At 43.0% G+C, this 11,594-nt stretch overlaps 1 protein-coding gene across 5 annotated transcripts in view; it reads right to left on the minus strand.

The window, feature by feature from the left end:
• The window catches only part of STAG1 (STAG1 cohesin complex component), a 174,752-nt gene that overhangs the window by 19,832 nt on the left and 143,326 nt on the right, over window positions 1–11,594 (minus strand). For all 5 annotated transcript variants that reach the window (XM_088473851.1, XM_088473849.1, XM_088473850.1 and 2 more), the window contains exons 12-17: window positions 8,571–8,650; window positions 6,968–7,075; window positions 4,866–4,980; window positions 4,528–4,645; window positions 3,061–3,164; window positions 2,086–2,178 (exon numbers count right to left, since the gene is read on the minus strand). In XM_088473851.1, the coding sequence (XP_088329977.1) occupies window positions 2,086–2,178; window positions 3,061–3,164; window positions 4,528–4,645; window positions 4,866–4,980; window positions 6,968–7,075; window positions 8,571–8,650 (618 nt within the window). The remainder of the gene's footprint in view (window positions 1–2,085; window positions 2,179–3,060; window positions 3,165–4,527; window positions 4,646–4,865; window positions 4,981–6,967; window positions 7,076–8,570; window positions 8,651–11,594) is intronic.

An 11,594-nucleotide genomic window follows, 5' to 3' on the forward strand; every position in this document is an offset into this window, starting at 1 on the left:
ACAAAAAAATGAAAAACCACCCAAAGAATAGACCTGCCTGAGGCAGACATGTTTGGGAGAAGTACTGCACAGATCACTACGATTTGTGCAGGATTCTTAGGGCGGAATTCAATTGTTTCCAGCCCCCTTCGCGCCTGACGGAGCTATTCAATTGTTTCTCCTTTCGGGCGCGATTAGCTGCCAGAGCTCCATTTCAGCTCGCAGCTCCAGGGGGGTGCGAGCTGAAATGGGCAAAAAGTTACCTGTTTGGATGCCCAAACGGCACTTTTTGCGATCGTGCCCAGAACTTTGGTCAGGGGTAGCCGATTTAACACAGCTAAACCGACCACTTTGGGCGCGATCAGCGTGAAAAGCAAGAACAATTGAATGGCGCCCCGCAATCTCCTGTCACTTTAGAAGGGAGATCCAGACCGCGAAAACAATTGAATACCGCCCTTAGGGTTAAAAGAACAGGAATAAAAAACAAGAAAAAAAAAGTATGGTGACCCCCATAAATCAATAACCGGCTCTGGACCTTTCAGTCTGGTCTGGTACAGGAAAATTGGGGTTAAAAAAAAACAAAAAAAAAAAACAGATGTGGGAGATCTTCCCATTTTCCATTGATCAGCATCAGGCTGAACCAGCTGGGGTGAGTAATGCCATAGCGCATTTGTTTTTTCCACATCAGATAGACAGAGCTGGTGAATGGGGTCTAGCCTCCCGAGGAACTACCAGACTTGGGCTGTATTACCCATGGCTATTCCCTGGGGACTGTCATTTGGGTACTGTACTGTATACAGACAGGGCTCGGCAGAAGGCGTTATTTTATTTTACCAAGACCTTTTTTTTTACTGTATAAGGAAACAGATTACCGCTGAGGAGTAAGCGAGTATGAAGTGTGTGTAAAAGAAAATGTTAAATCAGTCGGTGTGCGAGTCCTTGTCTTTTTTTATATTTTCTTTACAGTGGGACTTTAGGTGCCAGCAGGACCCCCTCTGTCCAGGCATGATGGCACTTCTGGATCTCCAAGTGCCACCATGCCCGGCCAGGCTTAATGGGACCTGTAGGTTTACAGTAAAGTGCAATATAAATACCTATTCTTTACACCATTAACCCTGTACCCACTGTCACCAGGGGTTTGGGGTCTCTACTTTCTCAGGATTGCAAGCCCTGGCTGACCAGTTTGTGGCTGGTTAATGTGATGGCAGGGGGACCACACGCTGTGGCCCCCTCTGCTATGGCATTACCACCCTAGCTGGTCCAGCCCAGGGCTGTTTCATGAAAACTAGGGAGAACCCACGCCGGTTTTCCCAATTTTCCATGACCAGACAAGGCTGAAATGTCCAGAGCTGGCCATTATGGCTTTAGGGTGGGACCCAACAGTGTGTTTTTTTTTTTGTTTTACATTCAACTATTTCTGTTCTTTTAACCCTAGGAACTTGCACAAATCACAGTGATCTGTGCAGAGCGTCTTTTTGTATTTGTTTGCAGTCGTGTTTTAGGTTGTATTTGCCGTCAGTTTTGAAGTGAAAGATCAAATCAGACTGCACTTACACCTTCAAACCTGACTGACATTGACATAGATTTTCAAATCGAACTGAAAACAGACAGTAAATATGCGATTTAGACTGTCAAACACTCAATTTCAGTCGGTTTTAAAATAGACAAAAAAATAAATAAAAGAAAAAACGAGTGTCATACCATATATAAAATATAAATAGGTACAACAGTGCTGGACTGCCAAATGAAGGGGATACAATTTAAATAAAGGCTCAGGACACGACAGACGACAATAATTAAAGGACCAGCCAGCAAAAACTACCGGTGGGAGTTATATGAAGAGCCAGTGATGACAGTCACAAATATACAGGCAAACATTTGATTAGAGATAATATAGTCAAGGGGAAGACTCTTCCATGATCCCTTCTGAGCTTACATCTGAAAACAAATAACTGCTTTCATCTCACTACATAACAAGCAGAATATTTTAAGATCTGCAAATATCCACTTATATGAAGATTAGTGACACCAAATTGCCTTGAGGCTGCTTTAAGTAAAACATTTATATCAAAGAGCAGTCTGTGTGTACACGTGTACTACTAGTACCTTAGACAGCAGCATTGGAAGTGCAACAATGAAATGTTCAGTCAGCTTATTCTTGTCATCGATTTGGGTTTTCCTCTCCTTGGCAGTTAAAACCTGCAAAACAGAAATGTGCTATAAAAGCCTGGTCACACCTGCCTGGGACGGGGGCATTACAGGATGGGCTGCCCTTCACTTCTCAGGAAATAAAGTTAATTAGCACACAACACCACAATGAAACACATCATATCATTTTTATGTTCTGCTACATTTGTTTCCTTTAATACAGCCTGTAGAAGTATCAAGTTAACTACATTGACGGCACTTGTGTTAGATAGCTTTATACAGTGAAACTGCATACTTTATACAAGAGAGGGGAGATCGTAACGGAATCAGTATGATTTACCGCCGGATCCATGACCGGAGGAAGTCCCGATCGTCCAAGGTAAGTATATACTAACCAATTTTTACCCCCTAACCCTAACCCTCCCTTAGGTGTGCCTAACCCTAACCTCCCCCCCATTCTAATCTCCCCTCCAAGTGCCTAAACCGAACCCTCTCTTCCCCGCCGCCTAAACCTAAGTCACCCGTGGGGGTGCCTAACCCTAAGTGACCCCCTGGGGTGCCTAACGCTAACCCCCCCTTCCCCTAGCCTATACCCAACCTCCAGTGGGGGTGCCTAACCCTAAGTCCCGCCGAGGATCTTTAAGTCCCGCCCGGGAACCCTAACTTCCCCCCCGCGGCTATCCGTGCTCGGCGTCCCTTCGATCGGGATGCCGGGCGCCGGTCTCCCGACGTCGGTAAAACAACAGGCGTCTAGATTTAGACGCCTGTCATTTAACCCGCGCCAGGATTAAGCAGTCGGGAAGCCGGCTGTCGGGATTAGGTCTGCCGGCTTCCCGACTGCATACCGATTGCAACAGAGTCTGCACCAGAGGGTGAGAAAGTAGTTTGGTCATTTGTATTACATGTAGCTGTGAGTAAGATAAAATGGCATACCCTCTTGCCAGTTCCTCTTCCTACAGGCGGATGTGCTTCCGCGGCCTGCCGAATCGTACACACCATGAGCTCAATCAGCGCACTCTCCTGCCGCTCAGACATGACTGTAACCAACACATCACACTTGTATCAGTGCACAGTGCTTCTGGGGATAGTATACAGTAAGCAATGCTATCCAACATTAATAGTGACTTCATTTTCTTGGCAAAGCAATAAAACAGGAGCATATCACAGTGAGGTATAACTTAAGTTGCCATAGCTATCATAGCGCAGAGAAAGTAAAGCAGGCGCGACCCATTTGTTACGCACTAGTCCCGTTATATACTCTGCTAATGACTCCGGCCTCCAATCATCTGCTTTGCAGTACACTGACTTGTTATATACTGCAGTATATATCTCCATGTTATAGCTTTTCAGAGTCCCAGCGCCAAATATTAGATTAATGTCAGACCTGTATAGCGCAGCTAGCATGCAAACAATGTTTTGGTGGAAATAAAAGTTTTACCAGCAGGAAGCGCAAACCGGACATTACAACTATTTACATAAAAGTGAAAACCGTTTGCTAATCAGTAACATACAAATACTACCTTCTAATAAGCCTCAAATATTTTAGTCTGAAAACTACATCATTTGGAAGATAAACTGCATTGAATATCCATGAATGTTCTGTAGGAACATCTTTGTAAATCAAGTTTCATCTCAAACTTAAAAACAACTTGTCCCATCACCAACAATTAGTATCAGTGCTGTGACCTCCTGTGATAAAAGCTGAGAATGGTGTGCTTGTACTATCAGGGTAGGGAACAACTTGTACCATCACCAGCAATTAGTATCAGTGCTGTGACCTCCTGTGATAAAAGCGGAGTATGGTGTGCTTGTACTATCAGGGTAGGGAACAACTTGTACCATCCCCAGCAATTAGTATAAGTGCTGCGACCTCCTGGGATAAAAGCTGAGAATGGTGTGCTAGCACTATCAGGGTAGGGAACAACTTGTACCATCCCCAGCAATTAGTATCAGTGCTGTGACCTCCTGTGACAAAAGCGGAGAATGGTGTGCGTGTACTATCAGGGTAATGTACAACTATCACCAGCAATTAGTATCAGTGCTGTGATCTCCTGTGATAAAAGCTGAGAATGGTGTGCTAGCACTATCAGGGTAAGGAACAATTTGTGATAAATGCATTGTGTTCATTTGCAGAATGTTAATTACACCTATTGCAGTCACACTTTCAGCATGTTTAATTAACATTTTGAACCAACTTCATTGAATGATGTATCAGCTCAGTGAAATATATACGATAAGGGTTAAGCCAACTTTACAATTATCCTTTCTTTGCATATCATTCAAGGAAAATAAACTCCAAATGAAAAGTTATAAATGCAGATAAACTATATCAGAGCAGGACGAGTGTTGGAAGAGTGACCCAGTAAGTATAGAGATATGGGCCAGGAAATGCAGCCCTACCTTCCTCCCCTTGTACCGGCTCCTCCACCAGCAGCTCTGCCATACACTCCCAGTCCTTCAGAAGTTCCTGGGAACTTTCCCATAAACTGTCCACCAGGTATGCGGCATGCTCATGTAACTGTGGGATGGGAAACCCGTATGGTCAGACAGATGAAAGCACACACAGCTCAGCTTAACACTTAATATGAAGAAAGAAAAAAATAACCTTTTGGCTAAATTATGTGCGGATGACGACACTACAGCCGGAAAACATGCTCACTAGGCTTGTGCTGTGTGCACACATCTGCACAAAGTCTTCATGCAACCTTATAGTTTGTGGTAAGGGCTTAATATCATACCTCACTTTCAAGAAAGAATAGCACAAGCATTTTCACAAGATTTCCATTGGGACTGCTCCTTCCTCTTCTTTTAGCCAAGGCCTCTTCCGCTTGTGGGTCATGCCTACTAAACAACCTAGACACAAGAGGGAAACAAAGCTGCACAATCAGCACCTAGCAAACACAGACTATTCCATAACACAGTATAGTCTGTCGCTGTACATGAATCCCACAAGGCAACATTATACAATACACAGAGCAGCTTGCAATTTTGTTTTACATTGAAAGACTAAAAACACCTGAAGATCATCACTTAGAACCTATATTTGTATTGATACATCACAAACTAACATTCACACCCAGCCTGCAACCCCAGTAAGCAGCTAGAGGCTCTACAGGTCAGAGCAGTTAACACAGGACAGATATAGGGGCAGATTCAATTAGCCGCAGGGTTTTCCCCGTGGCTAATTGCCGCGCCGGACCAATTCAATTGCCGGGGAGTCCCCGCAGTTGGGCTTCACCCCGCAGCTCATGGAGGCGAGAGGTAAAATCCACGTTACGCGGGCGAGTCCTGATTTTAAGGCGTGGGAAAAAGGCTATTTACTTGAATAGCTTTTCCCCGCGCAGCGAGGATTTTGGACGGCAATTAGTCACAGGGAGAACCCAGCAGCTAAATGAATCTGCCCAATAATGTGCCCATAATCTGCAAAAGTAAATTAGACACTGCTTTAGACTTGCCAGCCAAATTGCAGCATGTTTTCAAAATGGAAATGATCATCATTAAAATCTATAAAAGGAGGTTTTAGGTGTCAATCAGGGCCAGCGGAACATGCATCCAGACTGACAATCAACCAATGGGCTACAGTTAGTGTGTGGCCAGAACGGGGGAGACAAAGCTTGGCGATCAGGTTAAGCAGCCCTGTGTTAGCATGGATTTCTGGCCCACATATGCTCCCCACGTGAGCCAGCCGGTGACTTGGTCCAAATATATCCCTTTTACAATAATTATATCTCAACTTAAATAATATAAAGTATATTTACATTAAAAAAAAAAACGTTATAGTTATTTATGCAATTACATAACTGAAACATGGCAGATTCACTAAATTGACTCAAACTATTAAGACAAAAATAAATTACCTACGGTTAAACAAAAAATACGTATTACACTCAATCCATAACAAATATATGCAGTAATTTGACATTGTGAGCTACAAAGAGATTTCCAAATATTGCAGTAAGGAATTGGCAAAAATAATAAACCACATTCACCTTTATTGCATAACGTACGCTATAACTATTTGCCTAATTGTCACTGGGCAGGTTCATATAGCCGCGGGATTTACAACAGGGGTTTTAGCTCCCGGGTTAAATGCTCGGAGCAATTAAATTTTTTCCCTCGGTAAGCTAAAGCTAAGTGCCAGGAGCTATACAATTACCACCCACAGGAAGCCCACGACTAGTCTGTCCCCAGCACTATTAAACTAGGATTTGTGTTCTCTCCTCATGAAGGTGCAAGCAGAGATCCCAGTTAAAAGCATCCTTGGGGCTAGTTGCAAGAACTTCAGCCCTGAGCTAAAATACAGTGACTAATTGGTCACATTACTAGAAGATTTGTGTTATTAGCACACATGCATGACTCATTTAGTCACACGTCAACCCATGAACGGTCTCGGGAAACACAGTTATTTGCTTTAGGGCATTTACAAATAGTTTAGCCCGTACCCATGACTTTATCACCGTATTGTAGTAAGTAGTCTGCTCTTACAGCTTCTGCCTCCTGTGTGCAGCCTGTACTTATACCCAAATGTGACATCCAAACGTCTACTCATCTGAAGCTGGGATTTGAAAATATGTCATGATTCTTACACATTGCTATTATAGTAAGCCCTCCCACTCATCTCCCCAATCTTTATATACTGCACTATGGAGTATGATCACACTACACACAGTAACAAAACACAACCACCCTTATTCAGCCTTGCTGTGTCCCTATAAAAAGATGATTAAGTAACCCTATTTTAAATGCTCCTTATGACCTATAATAACCTTTTGAATACTGCATTCATTTTGGCCCTATGAGGCACTGGCCTGAAGCACGTTGTCCCACACAGTGCACTTACTTCTTGTGCAGGAATTCTCCAGCTGCCACAGCCACAGGCCGGTGTGCAGAATACACCAAGTGGTAGACGTTCTCACAGTCTTCATTGGACAAGGCTTCTTCACTGCCACTGTAATGAGGGGTAACAAGTCATCAGCACCACATCGTGTGCACAGCGGAGAACAGATCACTGCCCAATGCAATGCAATCATATGGAGACAATCTATTACAGCGCAAACAGGGCTGGCGACCATGTAAAATTAACTTGCTTGAAGCAACAATACTTAGTTTAGTCTGTAAACAATATATGAATCTCACAAGTTACTTGCATAGACAATAAAAATAAATGCAAAAATTGATTTACAGGACAAAGATGCAGGGACACATTTTTCTATTAGTTTTTATAAAACAACTCCAAATTTCCAGGAAGGATCATTTGATGCATGTGAAAGAAAGGGGCGTATCTACCCCAAGACTAGGAGGGCACACGCCAGTGGCACCAGCCGAGGAAGGGGGAATGGTGCCACCCGTGGCCAGGGGGTAGATACACCCATGACTGTACATGAAGTGCTCCCTGCTCTCTCAGTGCATGCCTGGCAGTTGAATTTTTAACAATGGCGGTGGCCACGGAGTTTAATGACAGTAGTGCCGGCTGCCGCCATCAAAAGTCACCAACTACAGCAGTCAGCCACCCTTAGCTGTCAGTCATCAAGTAGGACAGACGCTGGCACACTGCTGCTCCTCCCCTCACAGGCAGCCACACAGTGTGACTCCGCCCTCACACCCCTGCTGACAGTATGATGTCACTGTGTAACGCTCCAACAGGATCAAAGAACGTAAGTGTGGAGGGGATGGGAAGAGGGAACCTATTAATGTAATGGTGCTGGCTAATTAATTGAGAGTATTGGGGGTGAACCATTTAATGTAACAGGGGAGGGGACTGATCAATTAATTTTATTAATTTGTGTTCGTAAATTGAATGTAATTGGATGGAGGGCTTGGCTATTTATTAGTGCGGTGAGGGTTAATAATTTAATGGGCGGTGGGGGCTGGGCTTTTAATTTATTGATGTGGTGGGGTAAATCATTTAACAGTGGGTGAGATTTAATAGAATAGTGGCATCTTGGCAATGGGAGCTGTGAAATGACTGAGCAGCGCGCGCGGCACACCGTAATCACACGCACTCCCGGCACTCCGAGCTGACTGCCCCTAGTTCTGACAATGTGCCAGCGCAGCGTGCAACTTCCAGTATCCCCCACACAACTGCATGCCAGAAATCTCTCTGTAACCCTGGCCGTCTTCTAGAATGTGTGTTATTTATTAATAGTAATGTGAAGTCACTAATTTCTCTTGTGGGCTATATGACACTTTATACATTATATTGTGTAGGAATAATGTAATGCAACTGTGTGTGTGAGGTTGGGGGGGAGGGGCGGGGGCGTTGCTAGTTCTTTATTTTGCCAGCGACGCTTGGACCCCTGGATAAACCCATGATGAGAGATTTGATCCCTACTATCCTAAATTCATGTAAAAATAAGAAAGTGATGCACTTGCAGCCCAATATCCCCCATCCTTTGAGTGAAAATACAGATAACATGTACAGTGAATGAGTCAGGATAACTTACTGAAGGATTAATGTCACCAGGCGAATCGCTTCAACGGCAACGTCATATTCTTTGTCCAAGGTCATTGATACAATCCGGTCCTGAAAGCAAAGTGTTAGATCTCATTTCCCCATACATTACTGTCCCACAAAAGCAAAGTACAAAAAACAGCAGCAGACCCTTATCTAGAATGATGATACTTGGCTAAGCCAAGTCAAGTGTAAAACAATTGGACACAAACCTTCACAAATTACCCAGAGTTTACCCCTGTGTGTGTTAGGTTTCTGAGCAGTGAATGTGTATATTGCAGTAGTAATGAGAGGCCCTATTCTCTATAGACAAAAAGGTATTACTGTTATTAGATGGGGTTACATTTTTAAATATAAAATTGTTCACTTTTCCCTCCAAATAATAGAACAGACATTGGCAATAATGAACGTTTCATTTCCAATTAATATTTTATTTCTTGATTACATAAGTGCTAACATTAAACCCTTTCAATTGGCAAGAAAATAGTGGAAAAGGACCTTGTATCGTTTCTACAAGAATCTGTGTGTATTTCGGGTCTGACAGATGATTGGAGCTGCTGGTGCAGTTTTTGTGAGGTCTGCAACAACAACAATGTCCATTAGAGGGCGCTGGAATCCACAGTGTACAAATAAAAATGAAAAGCCATTGATTGGAACAGTGACAGACAACAATGCTTTATATGTCAGTCTGCTGTGCGCAGGCTGCTAAGGGATAACTTACACACTGGGGTAACAATCCAACGTATTGTTAGTCATGAAGGCTAGATTATTCAGTAGTGTTCTTCCACATTTATATATAGTGGTGCCACATTGCAGGAAATTATACATAATAAAATGTATTTACTAAAGGGCGGCTTTGTTGACAAACAAAAATATGGCTTATTCAGGTAGGATGAAATGATCATTTGTGATTTGGGTGGTAGAATTGTATATTAACAAGTCATACTAGTACTGAAAGTTGTGCATAACAAAGGTGACGTCATATTTTACATTCATCCTATCCAATTGCATTTAAAGAGATTCCAAAAACAAAAATTCTATCGAAACTCTTTTCTTGCAAAAAAAATAAAATAAATACTGGGTCTATAATAAGTATTTTTATATAAGTAAGTAACAATTTCTAATATCGGTGTTTTTTAATACAGCCCTTTAAGTAGTATCTGACACACATATAGTTGTTAGTTGAATATAAAGTAAGTATACACAACCCTTTCCCTAAGCTTTCTACTATAAAACGCCCACTCACCTTTCATATTAAGTGCCCCAACCATAAGAAGCCTGCTGTTGTAAGACTACAAGTATCAGCATGCATCGTTAGACTGTAATACAACAGTAAGTATCACGATCTTAGCTCCTCTGGGATAATCATTGAACCCTCTCCCCTTCACAACTTCCAGGAGCCAACTCTGTATCACCATCAGTGACAGAACTAATGGTCACCTACTTTGTATACAGTGAACAGAGCTAGCAATCTTTCAAAAGAGCATGCTTATTATATACATATTTCTGTGTGTTTAATTATCTGCAGATGTCACACATCACAATTTATAGTCTCATTTTTATTTAAATAATTAGCAATTTAATTTTTTATTATGTCAGCAGCGTTTCTTTTCCCCTCTATTTGTGCTCGCTGCTGTTGGTGATAATGGATGAACCAGGAAAGAATCGGTATGTATTCTCGCCGGACATAAGCCCGGCAGATGAAATCACGACGCCGGAAGGCTGGTAGATGAAGATCCCGACTAAGGTAAGAAAGTATCCTAACCCTCCCCTCCGTAACCCTAATCCTCCCTTAGGGGTGCCTAACCTCCCCCAAGGTGTGCCTAAACCTAAACCCCCTCCCCACACCCTAACCCTCCCGTTGGGTTGCCTAACCCTAACCTCTCCCCGTTGGTGCCTGACCCCTAACCCCCCCCTTCCCCTAGCTTAAACGTAACCCTCCTGGGGGGTGCCTAACCCTAAGTCCACCCGGGACGTTGGAATTTCGGTGTGGGGCGAATGATAGTCAGTATTTTGACGCCTATCATTAGTCCCATGCCAGGCTTTCACTGTCGGGAAGCCGTCGGTCGGCATTTCGACCGTCGGCTTCCTGACTACATCCCGTCTGGAAGGCATTTGAGTTGTGAATGGATGATGCTGCCTTGGTGATGGTGGAGAAGAGACTAAGGTGGCCAACACATTGTAGCAACCCTGGGATATCAATATGTATATATTGGTATTTATTTGGGGACCAAGTTCTGCAAGGACTAGTAGGGTGGCTGTACATCATGTACAGATGTCATATGTAAGCAAACTGCTGAGTGTATGCTGGTGCGGATACGTTGTAGTCTACATTCATATTTTTTTTTTTCATTATTGAAAAAGTTTTAAACCCAATGCCCTAACACACATGTTCCCAAACGCGTTCCTCAAGGCACCCCAACAGCTCATGTTTTAGAGCACAGATGGTTAAATCAAATTGACTGAGGTACTAAGTCACCTGTTGTCAAACATGGGTATACTTAAAACCTGTTTAGCACAATACTGGCAGTACGATCCATCATCAGTGGGCATAACCTATTCCCATTGGGTTAGAAGAGGCTAGAAAGAGTCAGACCACAGTCTGATAGGTTTGTCAGCCGGCACAAAGTAAAATTCAAGCCGACACTACTTCATCATAATAATAATAATAATTAATTCATAGCAAATAGGTTTAACAAGGATCTCTCAAATCTTTGAGACATGTACTTTAATACTGTTAGCAGGGTTACTCGCTTGGAAATCTGGCAAATGGAACAATTAAACATCTATTTAGATGTCCAAGTGCTCACCACTCCATCTAATCTCCCTGAGGCTGCAGCACAGATGGACTTGGACTCACTTGACCATATTTTGTTATACTACTGGTGTATGTGAACCATTCATGATCCACAGTACCAACGACCCTGATTTTATAGAAATGAGGGGTGTCTCCTGCTATCAGCATCCATACAATGATGATCTTTGTCATGGGGTGAAGATCAAAACAAACAAATGC

This window comes from Taudactylus pleione, unplaced genomic scaffold (genome assembly GCF_031769625.1).
Source record: "Taudactylus pleione unplaced genomic scaffold, aTauple2 ptg000142l, whole genome shotgun sequence".
In the NCBI taxonomy this organism is placed as follows: Eukaryota; Metazoa; Chordata; class Amphibia; order Anura; family Myobatrachidae; genus Taudactylus; species Taudactylus pleione.